At 37.1% G+C, this 19,856-nt stretch overlaps 2 protein-coding genes across 5 annotated transcripts; one reads left to right on the forward strand and one right to left on the reverse strand.

The window, feature by feature from the left end:
- Window positions 1-693: 693 nt before the first annotated feature.
- On the reverse strand, window positions 694-3,939 carry LOC109196683 (uncharacterized). The gene is made up of 3 exons (XM_019351116.2): window positions 3,581-3,939; window positions 2,292-2,393; window positions 694-1,689 (listed from the first exon to the last, which is right to left on the reverse strand). Exons 1-3 carry the CDS (start codon window positions 3,908-3,910, stop codon window positions 1,009-1,011), a joined length of 1,113 nt encoding a protein of 370 aa, XP_019206661.1. The 5' UTR covers window positions 3,911-3,939; the 3' UTR covers window positions 694-1,008.
- A 189-nt stretch (window positions 3,940-4,128) lies between these two features.
- LOC109194274 (uncharacterized) lies at window positions 4,129-12,130 on the forward strand. Of its 4 annotated transcripts, none has more exons than XM_019351111.2 (12): window positions 4,129-4,264; window positions 4,367-4,475; window positions 5,297-5,421; window positions 6,163-6,573; window positions 6,664-6,749; window positions 7,148-7,284; window positions 7,754-7,813; window positions 8,145-8,167; window positions 9,542-9,757; window positions 9,871-10,018; window positions 10,691-10,800; window positions 11,242-12,130. In XM_019351111.2, the coding sequence occupies exons 2-12, from the start codon at window positions 4,436-4,438 to the stop codon at window positions 11,551-11,553; spliced, it is 1,668 nt and encodes a 555-aa protein (XP_019206656.1). In that variant the 5' UTR covers window positions 4,129-4,264; window positions 4,367-4,435; the 3' UTR covers window positions 11,554-12,130. The 4 variants fall into 4 exon arrangements, with proteins under 4 accessions (XP_019206656.1, XP_019206657.1, XP_019206658.1 ...); XM_019351112.2 differs by having other exon boundaries at window positions 7,148-7,272; XM_019351113.2 differs by having other exon boundaries at window positions 6,163-6,240.
- Window positions 12,131-19,856: the final 7,726 nt, after the last annotated feature.

Raw genomic sequence — 19,856 nt, forward strand, 5'->3', positions numbered from 1 at the left:
CTCTGCACAACAAGCTGTTAGAAACAAAAAGTACATTAAACATTCATTTTAGTTTCTCACAATCAGCTGATTTCAGTTTTTTTGGAAGGAGGAGTAAAATAGTGGCATTCTACAATGTTTGGGAAGAGCAATATGCATATTACTTTTATTTTTATTGCATGAAAGGACATGAATGTGAGGTTAAAATGCAAGTAGCACAAATGCAGGAAAATTATGCTACCTGTACCATAGAATTGCAGTAGCGATCGCTTTGAAGTGTCTTTACGCTGGTTTTAAGCGTTTCTGTCAGCTTCATGATCACAGTTAAATACTAAAGAAGAGATATTGTTTTTTTGGGACTGTAGCCTGAAGGGGCAAATTGGTGTTTAGTATCCTGCTGAGGAATACTGTAGGACACACTGCAAAAACTCAAAATCTTACCAAGTATATTTGTCTTATTTCAAGTAAAAATATCTAATCACACTTAAAATAAGCCATAATCAGCTAAAGAGTAATGTTTCAGTGAGATATAGGAACTTGTTTTTAGACAGTGCATCTTGGATATCTTGTTAAGTGAAAAACTCTTGAAAACATATTGTTTTGAGTCATATCTCACACGAAACAAGCTTTTTTGACATTTCATAAACGTTTTAAGCTGCTGTGTTATTTGTAAAAGATGTATCATCTTGTTTCAAGAAATAGACCTAACTTGAATCAGGACATCAAATCTACTTTATTGAGAACTGCAGATTAATAACATGCCCAACATTGCATTATTATGAGTCTTAGTATCTTAAGCACAGTGTATTTATTTTTCTTACATACCAGTCAAACCATATCAATGTGACATTGAAAGAGGCAAAAGACTGAAATTGTTTCCCTCTCAGTTGTGTTGCACTGAACAGATTGCGCCAAAAGTAAAATAAAAAGTAAATAGAACAATAAATTTTTTGCCAGTGTTTAAAAACATTATTTCAGCCCACATATTCACAAAAGACTCAAGAATGATGTTTGATGATGTCAGTGAGATCATACTTCACTGGAATTATTAAAGTTTACATAGTGGTATGCTGTATAATCAACAAGATTTCCAGCATCCACAAAAATATTTGCCTGAGCTAGACAGGGAACTTCTACCTCATAAGCTAAATACTGATCTTTCCACCCAACTGTAGAGAGAGGCTGGCATTCAAAACAATACACAGATGCATTTACAATATAGATGTTTTTAACAAGTGCAAACTCTGGAGCATCATTTATGACATCAGAAATAACCAAAGATTTTTCACATGAATGCTTATTTCCATGTAGCATAATCCACTGTACAGAAACTACATGTTCTACATGTGAAACTACATGTGATAGCAGCTGCTCCAAACTTTTCACCAACGGTATGTAATGAAAACAATGGTCCTTAATGGCAAGAACTCTGGAGTCTCCACGCTTCGAATAACAGACTGTTTGTTTTGTGACAATAATCTCTGGTTCAACTGGTTTTAACAGTTTTTTGATGGTCTTGTCCTGCAAATGGGTGGAAGCAATTTGAGTGAAAGGGTCAACAAACTGGTCAAATACCCCCACTGCATCACTCTTTAGTTGATCCAGGTCCCCAGAATGTCTCTCAATCATGTCACTCATTTGTTGTTTTAGGTGCTCCAATAATACGGCCTGATATTGCTGGACTCCACTCACGATGTGGTTAACAGCTCTCTGTGGAAGAGGAAAAAACAAAGGAAAATCCTTAATTACAAAATTCATATGAAAACACAGTCAACATGCAAACTCACAGAGACACAATTTTTGAAAATGGAACCCTTCAGTTACATAAAGTTAGTGAGATGCAATGAGCAAAATAAGTTACCTCCACCACCCAATTTTTTTGTTGTAAAGAATAATATTGCCTTATGCAACGTTAAGACCTTGTTTTCACTTAATTATAATGCATTTTGAGGAATCGGTTCATAGGTGGAAATGCAAATTGAAAATTTGTGTTGTGTGTATTATGTTGTCTCTATTCTTAGCTCATGCTAAGGAAATATAGTGATAGGCAGATTTTGGATGCAACATACATGTCTATTTCCATATATAGTGGGGGAGTGAGATCTGAGTGGTCACCCATGAAGTACATGGAGACACATTCTAATGTCAGGTGTTTCACTCACATACCTAAAGCTGTCCATTTATGATCAGATCATTCAGGATGCCAGGTCTGAACAATGCCCAAGTTATAGCTTGAGCGCTGTTAAGCATAATGCTTTTAGGTTCTCTAACAATGAAATACAATTCAATGGAAAATTAATGGCATAAATTACCTGTGTCAGCCGATGAGTTTCCTTGGCTTGAAGAAGAAATGCAGTTGCATGTTTATAAATGTCAAGATTCAGGTGACCCTCTCCATCTTCTTGAAATCCACTCTGAAACAGAATAACAAAAACATATCTATTAAATCAGAAATAAATAATTGCATTGATTGGTAGCAATCAACAAATAATATTGCATTCATTAGTTAGCTAGATTCATGCCCATAAGGTACAAGGTAGATGTATTTTTACTGACTGATGTCTTTGAGCTTTTAAAATGACAACTAAAATGACAAACAAAGCAGTACTTGATAATAGATTAATAAGACTAGCAAAGCACACGGAGAGTTAAGTACAGTATAGTTTAAATTCCTTGATCATGCCTGATCACCCCCAAAATTGAATTACTTGTTTATTGGCCCATTTGTGACATTTCCTGAAAATTTTAACAGTCAGACAAATGCCACCAAAAACATAACCTCCGGAGTTACTAAGAAAAAAAGGTAAAGAAGGAAAAAAAACAAAAGATAGTTTTAGAAAAAAAAGTAACAGTTAATGTTGTCAGTAGTCTTACTGTTACTTCGGAAATGTAAATAGTTATAACTGATTACTCATTTAAAAAATATACAAAATAACTTACAGATTGGTTTGTATGAAAGTAATTAGTTATGTCAGTTATTTACTGTCGGACAAGTTACTGACAATTTGAAATGTTATATTTAGTAGTTTCACCTTTAAAAAAAATAACCAATACTGACAATAAAAGTAATATTGACTTTAATGCTCTTATTAATGTGATGATGAGTATTTTTTTGTGTGTTTAAATTTTTTTTGACAGTAACTCTGAACAAATCATGTCATTTTGGTTTGCTTTGCCTAATACTCATTCTCTAAGTTGACCTTGAACACATTATATGTAAACATCATAGCGACCTATTCAGTTAGCTGACTGGCTTTTACCAGCTGATTTCAACAATATATCAACTTTTTTTTTTAAAACTAATAGGACTTTCTGCAAAGTTTGGATGCATTCACCGGAGCGAACGGATGACTGAAAAAAACACTGTCTGACAAGACTGCAGCTTTGCGTTCCTGCCACAGCTCTCATTTACATTTCAGGTGAGTTACTTAATTTAGTGAAGCAACTAGTTCGACACTCACCACTGTTAAAATAAAAGTACAACATGAGTCTGTCAAAAACAACACATTTAATGGACGTACTTGGATGAGCCAAAGTAAATGCTAACATTATGTTACAGCTTCTGCATCTCGTTTCTCTGGCTTTTGTTAAAATAACTTACCGTTAGTGCGGGGATGCTTGAGCCCTCGTCAGTTACTGAAGAACTGGCGTTAGTTTGGTTGATTGGGGCCGTCCTTTCACCTGCTCCAGGTAAACCGTGGCGGGTTGATCCTTCCTCCTCATCCGCTTCCACTCCGAGAAGGTGATGCGCGTGTGTCCGCTTTACGTGATAGTAGAAGGAGTTATATACTCTGTACTCACTCGGACAGCCATCAATTCCACACACCACGCGAAAGTCAGGGCTGCGGCTGTGCATGGTGTTAATGTGACTCAAAAGTTGTCTCAGACTCAATGCTACAAACACGTAGCATAGAAAGCAACGCCAAATCATGTTGGAAGCTAGTATCTTTCATTCGGTAGCGCGGGCTGCAGTTGTGCCGTAAAATAACTCGTTACCATGGTTACACGCGCCTGCTAAATTGTCGTAAATGTGGGGGATAAACTAAATTATTTTTTTATTAACCTATAATAATTAACGTTATTTTGTAATGCACAGAGACAGTTGTTTGGTTTAAAAACCAATCAATCATCCTTTTAGGATTTTTGGACCAAAGAAATGTCAGGCAAATTGAAGACGAACTTCGTTTCTGGCTGTCGTGAATGATCTGGTGGACATCTTAAGTTCATGCAGACACGTGCCTGCCACTACTGTCAGAGAGTTTTTTGCATCCGTGTTTCATTGGAAGTAAGTTAAAATGTATTATACAGTGCTCATTTTTTTGTACATATTACACTCCTTTCGAAAGTTCTAAATGTTTTGGTGTGTTTATATTGTGTAACGTTGCAGCCGAACAGTGACTGGACGAGGCAAGCTAACGCCAAAAAAGCTAACTAGTGTGCTAAATAGGCTAACAGCATGGAAGGACTGGATGAGGTCACAGTGTCGGTTTTAATGGGTAATGTATGCAAATTTTATTTTTAAACAGATTAAATGGACTTATGTTTTACATAGGTGTATGAATACGGAAGTGTGTAAATTACATTATTTTATAAGTAATGTCGTTGATGATGTTTAAGTAATTTTTTTACCTTCCATTTCATGTGATCATTTCCTCATTTTAGGAACATTTGTAGTTATTTGTTTTACTTATGCAAGTGTATTTATTCATCCTTAGAGGTGGATAGTTCTCAGTAACATTTACCAATTTACATTTAATTGATTAACTTTTGGGGAAGAAAGGTACTTCTAAGAGTAGTTTTACTGCACTATATTTTTCACTTTTACTTGAGTAGATTTGTAAAGAAGTAACTGTACTCCTCTACATTCAAAAAAGCTCAGTTCCTTTAACAATACCTAAAGCTGGATAAAAATTCAGTGTCCAATATATAAAAAATGAGGTCAACAATGCTACTAAAGTAATGTGATGATTTATGTTTGTCTGTAAACAGAATTTTTCCACAGCAGTTAGCCCAGCAGATATTTTTTTTTTAAATTTAATTAAGTAATTTTTTGAGGAGAATACTTTTTTCTTCTACTTCATTTTATTTTGAAGTAACACTACTTTTGCTTAAGTACAGTCTTTTTAGCATGCTGATCATTAGCTCTATACAAAAAACAGTAGCAGACAATGAGGTATCCACATTTCTATACTAAACTAGTTAGCAATAGCAACAAAATTTTAATGAAGTGTGAACTTTAATAGTCTCGTCTCTCATGCACTTTCCTTTGTAGGGCATAATTTCATCTTGCTATGTTTTTCTTCCAATGTGTTCATAGCTGCAAACATCAGCGAGGGAATGATGGGCACCCTGTCTCGTGAAGACTTGCAGGATCTTTTCCCAGGCCCAGAGAACTTTTTACGGAGAAAAGCTGTCTGGCGTGCCTGTCAGGATGTACTGGAGGTCAGTTTCTCAGTCACTCACCACCCCTTAAAATTGGCATCGTCGTGTTTTTGTTCCTTTTGTAATTATTTTTTTGTTTTAACACCAGTCACCAAATCTACCTATTTTATTTTAAGGGAATAATGGAATGAACCTGCTATCAACCTGCTATTAATGAGGGCTGTCAATTGTTTTAGAAAATGCACTCAGTTAATCACAACACAACTCTGTGATTAATCACAACTAAAATACTACAAACCACATATACTACTGTTACCTGAATTTTCTTTTGTATGTTCTTATATAGAATTGAAGGGTGCAATATAGGTAATCATTACAATTTAAAGAGGGAATTTTATAGACTTGTGAAGAATAACACTTTTTTTTTTTTTTTTTTTTTTTTTTTTTTTACATCAAAATTAGGGTATTGAATAAATCAATCTGCAAACCTCAACTTTGATAAATAAGTCACATCATGGTCAGTCTATGGTCACTTAGTTGTGAATAGAAAATATTGTCCCCCTGAAGCTGCCTTACATTGTAGGAACCACCGTCCATCATAGAAAACACTTGCAGAGTAACAACCAGTGTGATTGTCAAATCAGTTCACCAGGTTTCTCAACTCTGGAATGTGATCAAACCACCGATTACAACCAGTTTAACCGTGGGCAGAGTTGAATGGCTCTTCACTATTCCCCCCCACACACATACACACACACAAATGTTGCATTTTGCTTTTATTCATTATTATTTATTTTACAGGAATCTGGCCAAGATGACTCAAAGTCTTCAAGCAGCTCCTCCATTAATGAGTCACCCAAGCAACAGACATCCACTACTGTAAATGCAACTCCTGCAAAATGCACAAGCCCTGAAAAGGTTGTGAAGTTATTCTATCCAGAATATGTATTGCACACTGACACTGAGCTTGAGCAAGTCCGCCAACAATACTTTGAGTGTTCAAAGAAAGGTGAGGAGTGCAGCTGCAAAATGTCAAAGGAGCTCAGATGTCGGCTCATCCGAAACACCATGACTAGTATGATTGCAATCCTGAGGGCAAAAGGGGATGGAGAATCGCATAGATACCCATCAAAACCAGAAATTACAGCAATGGCAAAGAGAATAGTACAGTACTACCCTATGCTACAGGACCAAGGCATCAAGAATACATGGGTAAGTGAAATGCATCCACTTCAATACCAAAGTGTTTCATGTTTGACATTTTAGTAGTGGTTGGAAAAATTTATTAAATGTCCTATACAGGTTACCGTGTACACACAGCTAAACAAAAGACTGCAAAATGTGAGATCCCCCCAAAAAGCCACTCCAGATGGGAGACATTCAAAGAGGTAAGGCTGAAACTAATTAATTTAAATTTTAGCAGTGATAATTCTGTTATTCATTTTCCTCATTAATTGATAAGTTGTTTAGTCAGTACGATGTCTGAAAGTTGTGAAAGTTTTTCCTCAAAAGTCTTCTTTTGTCCACAACCTGACAATTTTAATTTCAACGATAGAGGACAAACAAAAAAGCTAAAATCATGTTTGGGCATTTTATTAAGGAAAGAAAGAAAGAAGTGATCCAAAATGATCAATCAAGTATTTGGTGACCTGCCTTTAGTTTCCTCACCTGTTTTAGCATGAAAGGAAGAAGCACTTTGTATATATGAAAATGGCTATACAATAAAGATATGAATTGATTGAGTTTATAGTTGATAACTAATTGATTAACTGAGTAATCTTTGCAGCTCTGCCAAGAGGCGACGTCTTGATCAGCCAAGTGACGTAGAAGAAATGGATTCAAGTGACTCAACAATCATTCTGGATCTGTCCACAGAAGGGAGGAGCAGCCCAGAGTCGGCCAGTAAAACAAGTGAGTTAGAAGGTGAGTTTCAACTTTAAATTTACAAACTGGTCACTGTGTGGTCATCATAAAAAAAATAAAACAAATATACCGGCATGTTGAGTTAAGGTGGCAGTCCTGACATGACAGAAGTAAAAGGCTTTAAAATGGGCATCAGAAAATGATAACTACATCACATTTTTCCTGTTTTATCATCAGTTTGTTAACATTTCTGTGGAAATTAATGTTAATAAAGTATTGGTATTAATAAAAGCCAGTATATTATAAATTTAAAGAGCTGGGTACTGTGGTGTGTTTATAGTATAAGTCTGTGCAACATCACTGTCTATAACCACTCAGTATATCATGTAAAGTAATGTTTTTAAAAAACAATGTGCCTCACTAGAGGCTTTTTTTTTGTCTCTTTTTAACTGTTTTTTAATTTAGGTTCCAAACTAATTTTTAAAATGTATTACCCTGACACAAAATATCTCTTTGCTATGTCTTTAAGGAAAAAGGAAAGCACAAAACCTACTTGAAGAAGAACCCTCTACCCTGCCAAGTCCTAATAGTGAGTCCATCCAACTGCCTCGTGTGTGTGTGTGTGTGTGTGTGGGGGGGGGCACATCTTTGTAGGGGTGCACTTGTGTGCCTACATATAATTGTATATGTAAATTGGCATTTACATGGTAAATATTTTGAAAAATGAATAAGTATTTAATAGTTAAGTTCAGAGCTGTAGTTGTTGTTTTTTTTTTTTGGTTTTTTTTTTAAGATTTCACTCCATTAAAGTATAATCTATATTTTTTTATGGCATATTTCTGACGTTTGTCATTTTAATGACATAAGATTTTTTTTTTTTTAAGTGAGAGACATTATTTATGTAATTTTGTGTCTTGCAGCAAACAAGCCTGCAGATATCAACAGTCCAGACTAGAGATGGCACGATACCACTTTTTTATGTCCGATACCGATACCGATATCATAAATTTGGATATCTGCCGATACCGATATGAATCCGATATTGTGTGTTTTTTAATCAATAAAACTGTTTTTTTAATATCTTGCTGCATTTTGTATAAGTTCATACTCAAGTTTAAATAAACAACAACACTAAAGCTATTCTGTTATACCTGTGTGTAAAAAAATACACTGCACCCAAAATATTTCATAGTTCAGCAACACTGATCGGTCTAATAAACTTAAACCTACTCCATCCTCCCTATTCTGGTATTTTAAAGAGTACTTAGCAGAAATATTAAGCAACCTAACTAATAGGGTTGCAAACTCCCAGCAAAAGAAATAGGGAACCACCCCCCACCCTCCACCTCATGATGCTTAATCAGTGTAATCAACTTTAATTTGATGCAGGGTGAAAAAAAATGCACAGAAATAAATTATTTTTCAAGAATAATTAAATAGATTCAACATCTTTCTTCAACAGAATTGCAGACTGCACAGATGGTACCTTCCCAAAGGAAAAAGTACTATAGCTTACTGGGGTATATTAGACTTAATAGTTACTATATACAGTAATGGACTTCTATACATTTTACATCAGATTAAAACTTTGGGTGTAAGATTCAGATAATTATTTATTAAAAGCTAGACATTTTAAATGAGAATAAGAAAGAAAAGTATGTCTTTGTGCCCCCTTTTCCCTGTTCATGCCCTATCGGCCCCCCTGGCTAAACTTTGCTAGATCCGCCCCTGCACAGTTACCAGCCGTCAGCTACATAGAAAAGGATCCTGGTGTAGAAAGTAATATTAAATAAATTCTAACAACAGCTTATCAAGCTTAAACGTGCTGCTGTTGTTCAGCCGCTGGTTTCCTCTTTCTGGGGCAAAGTGGGCCAAAAACAAAGAAGAGAGACGGACTCCCGACAGAAAAGCCGATCAGCTGATCGTTAAGCAGTTTCACGATTGAAGTAGGAAGGTGAGGGAGAGAGAGAGGCAGTCGCTCCATATATCGGTTGTTAAGCTTAACATGGGAACGCTTTACAAACATTCAGAGATGAACTTACACACTTGCTTTACTTCTCTCTGGGATAACTTCGGAGATGAACTGCCGGATTGCTAGCGAGGCTACAAATACACACAGCCGCTCTATCACGTGAGCACACTGCTCCTACGTGCTACGGTTATGAGCTGAGTTACGCTGTGTCGCAAGTTTTGTGAGCTGCTTTTTTGATATTTAATGGATCGGATTACATTTTTTATTTTTCGCCGATATCCGATCCAGTAATTTAGGTCAGTATCGGACCGATACCGATACGTAATATCGGATCGGTCCATCTCTAGTCCAGACACCCACTGTCCAGCAACCTTGGCCAAACACTACAAGACCCTACAAACTTTGTTTAAAAGAAAAAACCCAAACCACCAGGATGTCTCTCAGCTCCTGGATTTGGAATTTTCAGCCAGAAGAGCATTCATTGATTCAAATACTATTCGCGAGGAGGACAGACACAAAAAGGTTCTAGAAGCATATCCTTGCTTCAAGGACATTGGACATGTAAGTCATTGTTGAATCCACGTGATTCAAACCAAACAGTGTTTATCATACCAACTTCTTGCTCCTCAGTGATGCATTGACATGTTTGTATTGGTATGCTGAATATTTTATAGGTGATGGAGGAGCTTCATCGCATTTTGGATAAAGAAAATGCCAACTTCATCAATGAACTGAAGGGAAGATGGCAAGATTTCTGCCAGAAGGTGCAGTTTTTTGGTGTATGGAAAAAGACGCTGAAGCCCCCAATGGGAATGGATAAAGGTAAGCAATGATGTTTTGGTGTTATTAGTCATCAGAGTATAGTTTGGATCTTTAAGCATGTTAAAGCAGTGGTCCGCAAAGTGATGCCACTGAGGACAGGAGGAGGAGAATTTGAAATTTTAAAGGCCTAATCCCCCACTCCCCCTCTCCTTCTTGAAGGAGCTGAAAGCCGCACCTTTACTACGCGCAGGGAAAACAGACTCAACGCTACAAAAGACTAAAAATAAAAACCAACAGGCCAGTTTAGGGAAAGATTGTTGTGTAGGCTCACTAATCACTGAGCCTACACAACATACAATGTAAGATAAATCCCTTTTTGTTCCCCCTCCCTCCCCTCCTCAGCATTAAGTTTTACAGACTAACATTAATGCAATGTAGGTCAATGTAGGCATAGTTAGCATTCAAGCATAAGTCATATTAGCCTACTATAAACACAGTATACAACAATTATCTACACAATTTAGCATTTTTTTAGGTTACTGTGACAAGCTTAAACTGTGGATTACAGCTTTAACTTTCATGTGCTAGTGTCTTGTTGTTCACCTTTTCAATCCATGATGGTTATCACTGGCCAAATATTTGTTGTTGTTGTTGTTGTTGTTTTGTTTTTGTTTTTTTATCTTGAGGATTTTGTTTAAGTGTGGTAATGAGATGATTCTTTTTTCTGTACAGCTGAACAGGCTCTTGAGGTCCTGCGTGTGCTGCCATCACTGTTCCCATCCACCTCTGCTCCTCCAAAGAGGGCACGGGATGCGAGTGAGGCTCTGGTGCATGTCCTTGAGGTGAGTTGTGTAAAATGTAGCAGTTGTTTTTTGTTTTTGTTCTTTTTGGGACAACAGTATTAAAAAAATGCTGCTTCTGATAAGTGCCAAAGTATTTTATATTCACATACTATATGTTCTAAGCCTTCAAAGGCACCTAAAACACATTTTTGGAATGAGGTTTCTCACAGCTTAGATCTCTGTGACCAGTAAATACAAACATGGATGCATTACGTGGTAGCACATTTTTATCACCTCAATGATACCTAATTAAATGTAGCCTTGGTTTTCTGTTTTTCAGGAAGGCTAGACATATGTGAACAGTAATTCCATCGAGAATAATTAAAAAGTAGCAATTTCAGATGTGTTTTCTCAGAACCTCAACTTTTGTTGTAATTTAGCTTTAGTTATGTGTTTGAAACAAAAGTGCATAGTCCTTACAAAAGTTTGTCTGTGTTAAAGGACCAAGAAGACCCTAATACCTATTTGATGAAACGTCCTCTCTCCTGCCCAGTCCTGATCGTGAGTCCGTCCAACTGCATCCTAGCGGTAGGAGATGTGCCAATAACCACGTTTCCAAAAGACGAGGTTACGGAGGGTGCTTTATACCTTATGGCCTACTATTATACCCTACACCTTACATACCCAAAGTGTGTAGCCACTCTTCTTTCCGTCATACAGACGGAGGTTCTCTTGGACAAAATCCATGAGCGAGATCTCACATCATCTTACAAGAAGAGCATGGCTGACTGGAATGCTTTTATTGGCCAGTAGAGCCAGTGTGGTTAAGATGTGGACTATAGGAAAGCACTTCTTCTCTCCTTCCAAGGCCATGTTGGTTGCGATTGATTTTTGTTTGGAAATTGGCCAGGTTAGCCCAGTTTTATAGTTAAGGATGCACGATAATATCGGCGAACATGCCGACATTTTATGTTTGGTTTGCCTAGCTTTTAGTTGATTTTAAAGGGTTTGTTTTTTTTTTGTTTTGTTTTTTTAATGTTGAGTTTAGGCTACAGTGTATTCAGCAGATAGGCTCTGTGCATCCTTAATGATAATTTTACAATGGTATTGTTTGAAGAATGTTGTCAAATGTCCATGTTAATATAGTCCAGGACCTTTAATTTAAATGATAAAAACACTTTGTATTAATAACAAATGTTACAGGTTGAGCAGTTTTAGTATGCCTAGCAGTGTGTTTGTCTGTGCTTTGAATTGTGCCTGTGCAATGCACAGATTTTAGCAGTGTATTAAGGGCCAGATTGGGCAGAACAAAAAGTCACTGCAAAATGGCTTCTTTAATGCAGTCCTCTCTGTTTATGGGGCTTTACCAATAAAGTTGCTGCTCTGCAAATCTATAGTTTTCATTTTTTTGTCTTATAAGTAGCAGGTAAATGTCTTGAATCTAGAACAGTATTACTGCTGTATAGAAAGGTAAATGCACTAGAAATGGAGAATTATTACAAAAATACTAGTAAAAAAATGCTAACTTAAATAAATTTTGTCTCAAAATGCCAGTTTCTAATCTTATTTCAAGTAAGGTGTTGTACTTAAATCTAGAACAGTGTCACATTTTAGAACTCAAAATAAGTTATATACACTTAAAACAAAGAGTGTGATGTTGGAAGGTTTAAAAAAAGAAGCTACTTTTGAGGGGGAAATGCTACTTTTGAGCGTCACAAACTTATTATGAGACACACAAACTTCACAACACTAGTAAAATATAGCTAAGAATGAGTTTTTCCGGCTAATTTCAAGATCTTGTAAGGCTAATCAAACTGTCTTATTTCAAGAAATCTTGTCAAGAGAATTTTCACTTGTTCCATTGGCAGATTTTTTCACTTATTTCAAGCAAAAATATCTTGTATTAAGTTTTTTTTTCTTGTTTTTGGAGGGCCATTTTTTCCAGTGCATGTAATGGATGAGTCAAGGATTGATCCGGCAACCTTCTAATTTTCTTCTAATTTAAAAAGAAAGAAAGAAAAAAGGGTGAGTGACATGCCATGGGTCATGTACATTAAAAGATTATTCAAAAACTACATTTTGCATGTACTCTGGCTATCTTCATGTGAACATCTGCACAAACCTTTGTACAACAGTTGTACAGTGTCATAGTTAAAAAGACCACACTGTCCAGTAAGAGTTAAAATTGTGGTTAGGCTGATGCAATCGAAAATGGATGGTCACTTGTGAAATAGCAACACACATTACACATTAAAAAACTGCAGTGTCATATTCCATTACCTAAAAGCATAAGTGGTGTTGTGAGAAACCAAAATGATTTTTAAAAAATCACTGAATTATTTTCTATAATATTTCCAGTTCTATGCTAAGTAAACATAGCAAAAAAGGGTTGGCGTGCTGTACTTTGCACTGGCCACTTTCGATACATTTAAAAAGTCTGGATAGACGTGAGGGGGCTAGAGTGGGATATAAAGGAGCAGACAGGTCTTCTGGCCCAGAAGCATCAATTCAAATATTTAAAAGCCATAAATGTCATACCATATTAGGATGCAATGTATGTTGTCACTGGTTTCAAAAAGTGCTATCTGTATCATTTGAAGTAGCATCCATTTTAACTTGTTTATGAAAAAAAGTTATGGAAGTGTATGTGGACAGCAAGTGGATGAGCCACAGAAGTTTTAGACTGTAGTTCAACACCTTGAACCATATGTAGTGCTGTGGAGACACTTCATTTTTCATTTTAATTTTGTTACTTTTTACTGGGTCTTTGATATTAAACATTACAGTATAAAAGAAACTTAAAGACACATTTATCAGTATTTTGACATTACCAAATTAGTATTTGTAATCTGAGAAAGAAAGCCTGTCATGAAGACAGTTAATTAGTCTCAGTCTTGCAGCCTTGTTTCCAGCTGCAGTAGTCAGCTGTTTTCACAGAAGTCCACTGGCTCAGATCAAATGGCCGACAGACGCAGTTGTTAGCTACCTGTGAATTAAGTGACATATTTGGCAGCTAAAGAGCAAAGCCAGTCTTGTAAAGTTGGTGGAGGTGCCGAAAAAGATAAAAGAAAAATAGTTGTTGAATTTGTGGCAATGGAGCCATAAACATGACTGTAGGTGAATGCTCAGGTTGTCCTCTGTCTGCTTCAGGTGTAACTATGCAACAAAGATTAAAAATTTACCTCAGCTGTATTAATACTACGTGAGTGCTGGGTTTACGGCACATTTTTATTCTTTTGCTGCTGCCCCAAGTTGTCAAAAACACTGTGGGTTTTGCACTTCAACAAGATGCTACTAATGTTAATGGAAGAGCTACAGAGTAACAGTTAGCACGCACACTCTGTTAGAAGATTGTTTGCTAGTTAGCAGTCCTATGAAACTTTGTTGTCCTAATAGTCAATATGTTTAAATAATTAGTCTTCAGTTTTTGTTATTCTCATTTTGTACAAAAAGATACTATGAACACACTTCACCGAAGCTTAGGATGATAAAAATAATCACGAAAGATTTGTCTGATTTTGAGATTACTATTTTTAGAAAACCATTCATAAAAGTTTGAAGTTGAGAGTATGTTACTAAAACTGATGTTAAGACATCTGAAAACTTCGTGACATCATTTTTAATTTATAACAAAATGTAACTTAAAAATGTGCAGAAGTAATTTCTACTTGATGGGATGATCTGAAAAATCAGACTTTGTCTGTTAAATTTATTTTGGTTGCTCAGTCAGAGAAACAGTTCTCAGCACAGAGCTGGATTCATGAAAACTCTGACATCAGAATATCACACTTTGTTATCTTGTGAAAGCGTGTATCAAATAGGAAAACCTTAAATTTATAGATTTCACATATTAGTCGAGATACAATTTTATTGGTAGTCTTCTAATGTCCCATTCTTCAGAAAGCACCATGAGGTTGCTTTGTTTGTTTCGTTGTTCAGTCCTGTTGCACATTTCCAAAGATATCAACCCAGCCCCCACAAAACTCAGCCAAATGAGCTAATAAGAGTCACACACCCATGCACATCGATCAAGTTAACACTGGTCTAATACATTTTAATTTGTATGGTTGCAAGGTTAAAACAGAGACTGAAAAAACATTCCCCTTTCAGGTACAAGGACTGGAATGAAAATGATTTAAAACACAACCAGTGTCCAAAGAACAACTTTGAAAGACCCCGATAAAGCCTAGAGAGCACTTAAAAATACATTAGGTGAAAGTCTTGCCTCTCTTACACAAAATATTGAGAAACGATGAGTCGCTTAAGACTTTTGCACAATGAGTTTAAAGAAATTCAGTATCTGAATTTCTGTATCTAATTTTTTCTTAAATTGCATCTATTTATTAGATTTGATTGAAATGGATGAATGAAGAGCTGTTTACAGGAAATCGTTTTGGTGATTTGCAGTCCAAAACGTCTGAATGGTTAAACTTTGACTTTTAAGTTTTATCCATCTATTTTATATTTTCAAAACTTAACTTTAAGTTTTTATATTTTAACGGGTGAAGAGGTTTATGAACAAAAGCTATCAAAAGCTTAAATTCAGTTATGTTAAATTCAGTTATTTATGTAGTGCCAAATCACAACAACAAGGTAAAGACCTACAATAATATATCCTTCAGTTCATTTAGAGTAGCAGAGTTAATGTCTGAGCTACAACACTGACTTTAAATTAATATTCAAGCACAGGAAAAAGATTCCTTAAAGCTGGGCACAGACTGTGCGATTTTCGGCCGATTTTGAGATGATTTTTCAGTCATGCAACCGTTTTGGGGATCGGCCCGAGTTTTGCCGTAATCGTGTGTTGTGCATCGTGTAGTATACATGGGGTAACGAGAAGCAATTAACACACGACCAGCTCCCGATCAGCAATCGTATGGTCGCAATAAAATCAAACCTTTTTGAAATCCTGTGGCCATCGTGAGGGTATCAACGTAACCTCTCACACTGCGCACGAGCAAACACAGAAATGAAAGTGAAAAAGATGGAGTAGAACGCAGTGCAGCGTGTGATCTAGACACAAGCGATGGATGCCCCACTTGTAGAACATTGGCAAGCTCATCTGAGCCTTTTCGATGTGGCTTCACAAAATTATCACGACCACAACAACCGTGAAAATAGTTGGATGGACATTGCTGCTCAATTGCAGCTGCCTGGTCAATGTTTTTCATTAGCAATTTAGCAAAGTTGATGGTGGTGGTGTGTGTGTCTGTGTGAGTGAAAGACAGAGAGGGAGAGAGAGGGAGAGCGAGAGACAGATTTTGTGTTATAAGCTTCGTGTTATGGATGCACAGTGATGCACAGGTCGCATCAGAGCATTGGGCGGTATAGTACACTGTAAAAAAAAATCCTAATATAAAAGTATTTTACTGTGTATTTTACAGATCGTGGCTCAAGAGTTGGCAGTTCGCCTTGTAATCAGAAGGTTGCTGGTTTGAGCCCCGGCTCGGACACTCTCAGTCGTTGTGTCCTTGGTCAAGACTCTTCACCTACCGCCTACTGGTGATGGCCAGAGGGGCCGATGGTGCGACATGGCAGCCTCGCCTCTGTCAGTCTGTCCCAGGACATGCAATCCATTATTATTATTTAAACCAACTGTTAACTGTATATTTCTGTACATTTAATTATTATTATTCATATTGCCACATTCATTGACCTTGTTTATGGGTAATTTCATTGTTTAATCACATTAACATGTTCCTAATTTAATGTTTAAAAGCACTTGAAAAAGGCAAAATCCTATGTGAAATTAGGGCAACAAACTGTATTTTCATTACTGAAAATAACCGTATTTTTATGAGAAAGTTATTTTCTGTTATTTTCTGGTATTATTTTGGCGCCCCAGCTGCCGGAATATTACTGTTTTTCTAGGATTTTTTTTTTAACAGTGTATGAGACCATGCATCGTGACCTACGAACTTCTAACCCCTGCGACTCAATCGTACAGTTTGAGCAGGAGCTGACGCAACTGAAAAAATCGCACAGTGTATGCCCAGCTTTAGTCAGGGTTAGTTACTTAGTGTGGATGATGGTTTGCCACAAGTATGACAAATAGGCAAAAAAATAAGAAATCAGGAAGGGGCAAATACTTTTGTTTCAACTTCATGATCACATTTGTGATTGTAGTTGTGGCATTTGTATTGTGACTGCAATACTGCAGTGGCAATTCTAAACTCTGAGAGGTCCTATGTGGCTGTGTGAGGAGAAAAAAAACTGTGAAGTTGGTCCCTTCTACCTTCATTTTACAGGGTACTTTTGAGGAAATGGGTCATAACAGCATTCATTTTTTCATTGTTATACTTAGTTGTCATTATTGACTTTACTTATTACTATGTTGATCCCAAAAACTGCATTTTTTTTCTAGCAGTTGCATTAGAGCGATTCCAAAAGTGAGTGAATCCCCATAAACGTCAGTGTTAAAATAACCAGCTAAAAACCATTAAAAATAAAATTTACATCCTTTTACAAAAATGTCTTTGTCCCCTGTGGATAGTTTCCCACTCCCACCTCCTTTTGGATACTGGGATACTTAAAATTTGCTGCTTTGATTGACAGTTGTGCAAACATAGAAAGCTGCAGTAGATAAGACTTCACATGCATATGAAATTGAGTAAATGGTAAATGGCCTGTATTTATATAGCGCTTTTCTAGTCCCTAAGGACCCCAAAGCGCTTTACATATCCAGTCATTCACCCATTCACACACACATTCACACACTGGTGATGGCAAGCTACGTTGTAGCCACAGCCACCCTGGGACGCACTGACAGAGGCGAGGCTGCCGGACACTGGCGCCACCGGGCCCTCTGACCACCACCAGTAGGCAACGGGTGAAGTGTCTTGCCCAAGGACACAACGACCGAGACTGTCCGAGCCGGGGCTCGAACCTGCAACCTTCCGATTACAAGGCGAACTGCCAACTCTTAAGCCACGATCGACGGGATGAGTGACATCCCATTCTTGATTCATAGGGTCAATATGATGTTGAGCCCGCTTTTGCAGCTATAACAGCTTCAGACCTTCTGGGAAGGCATTCCACAAAGTATTTATAGGAATTTTTGACTATTCATCACAAAATTTGTGTGGTCAGACACTGACGTTGAGTGAGAAGGCCTGGCTCACACTCTATGCTCTAATTCACCCCAAAGGGGTTCTGTCTAGTTGAGGCCAGGACTCTGTGTAAGCTAGTCAAGTTCTTCCACAGCAGACACGCTCATCCATGTCTTTATGGATCTTCCTTTGCACGCTGGTGTACAGTCATGTTAGAACAGGAATGGGACACAAAGTGCTTGGTCAAAAGTTGGAGGAAAGCCATAGTTATCCTTATTGGGCTGAGATCCAGCACTTCGGCTCACGTTTCTTCTTAGGCAACTTTCTGGGCATCTCCTTATTTGGAGACGCCACTTCACCCTTCTGCCAGCAACACCCCCATTACCATGGCAACCACCTCTTGTCCTCCAGTCAGGCCGGTAGAGCGGATTTACAATCAAGGCCGCATTCATTTGAGAAGAAGGCTTCTCCCTGTTTATGTCTGTTAGTATCAGAGTAACACTCTACTTCCAAAACTTTTCTACAATACACTGTGCACAACAAAGGACAAAACACAAATATGTGATGCTAATTATGAGATATTATCCTTAAAGATAAAAATAAATCCCAACACTTTGAATGTGGCATTGTTATTACTCCCAGACAGGCTGTTGATCTGCTGGGATTTTCACACACAATCATCTCCTTGAATTACAGAGAACAGAGAAAATATCCAGTGTGCAGGAAATGTCTGGGTGAAAATTTAGATTTGATGGTAGAGGTCAGAGGAAAATAGCAAGATGAACTGCACTTGATGGAAGGCAACGGTAACTAAAAAAAAAAACAAAACACTTTTATAACCAAGGAATTCAGAATAACATATCTTAGGTTCAGGAATGCATATGATGTTTCCAGAGTAATCTTTTGAACAAACTGCCAAACCTCAGAGCAGCAGAAGACCACAGTGGATGACACTAATATCACCTAAAAATGAGATACGGAACATTTGCACAGGCTCATCAAAATTGGAATTGGCTAGAAAAATGAAAAAGTGTTGCCTAGGTCCAAGAATTTGACTGAAATAACACGAAAGCACAGATTCATACTGCCTTGTATCAATGGTTCATGCTAGTGATGGTTGACTAATGGATACCCTATTAAATGTCAAATGTCACACCCAACCTGAGTATTCCTGCTTCCCATGTCCATTCCTTAAGATGACTATCTTCTCATTGCTGCCTCTGATCCAGCTTGTCACAAAGCTCACACATCTTAAACTGTTCACTCTATTTAAATGACTCCAACAATATAATTCCAACAGAGCACCTTTGGGATGTGGTGGAATGGGAGATTTGCATCATGGATGTGGAGCTCTATGTGATGATTTCATGTCAATATGGACCAAAATCTCTACAAACTCTTGTGTCAGTTTATGCTGCAGTGATTGCACCTATGGACAAGGAACTGTAACAGTAACATTAACACATAGACTGGCCAGTATCTGATGTAAATAATAATTTTGTGTGTCTTGTGCACATTCTACAGCTGTAATGCACAAATTTCAGATTTGTACATAGGAGTAGTCTGAGATAAAGCCATCCTGGAGTCTGCACTCCACCCAAGTTGTCAGATTTACTGAGAGAATGACTGCTTCATCCCAAAAGTCCACACACACAGTCCCCATTTATTTCTAACAGAAGAGTTTGCCTATAAGTCAAAAATATGTTAATTCTTCTGCAGCTGATCTGAATTATCATACTGTTTCCAGAGTGAAACGTGTAAAACCTGTATTTAGCCTTTATTATTTTACTAACTAATTTGTGTTGCACTTTGTCGATTGCATTGGTCATTACTGAAATTATCTGATTAGTAAACTGAACTCCCATCTGTGCGTTTTTGTGATTGTGGCATCAACCTGCCCTGCTTAATAAAAAGAGTGTGATTAACAGACAATAAAAAACTTGCTGCTTGTAGCCATGAAGCAAAACAACAAAGACCATTGGAGTGGTAGCTAATGGGAAGGAAACTGAGTATTAATCATTTCCACAACGGCTATGTACAGCTTTACATCAAAAGGATGAAAGAGGT

This window comes from Oreochromis niloticus, linkage group LG22, assembly GCF_001858045.2.
Source record: "Oreochromis niloticus isolate F11D_XX linkage group LG22, O_niloticus_UMD_NMBU, whole genome shotgun sequence".
Classification (NCBI taxonomy): Eukaryota; Metazoa; Chordata; class Actinopteri; order Cichliformes; family Cichlidae; genus Oreochromis; species Oreochromis niloticus.

Coding starts and splice junctions, on each gene's coding strand:
- LOC109196683 (XM_019351116.2), bottom strand. CDS start 3,910: ATGATTTGGCGTTGCTTTCTATGCTACGTGTTTGTAGCATTGAGTCTG. Junction 2,394..3,580: donor CAAGCATCCCCGCACTAACG/GTAAGTTATTTT, acceptor ATTCTGTTTCAG/AGTGGATTTCAAGAAGATGG. Junction 1,690..2,291: donor AAACTCATCGGCTGACACAG/GTAATTTATGCC, acceptor CCTCTTCCACAG/AGAGCTGTTAACCACATCGT.
- LOC109194274 (XM_019351111.2), top strand. CDS start 4,436: ATGGAAGGACTGGATGAGGTCACAGTGTCGGTTTTAATGG. Junction 5,422..6,162: donor CCTGTCAGGATGTACTGGAG/GTCAGTTTCTCA, acceptor TTTATTTTACAG/GAATCTGGCCAAGATGACTC. Junction 7,814..8,144: donor TACCCTGCCAAGTCCTAATA/GTGAGTCCATCC, acceptor TGTGTCTTGCAG/CAAACAAGCCTGCAGATATC.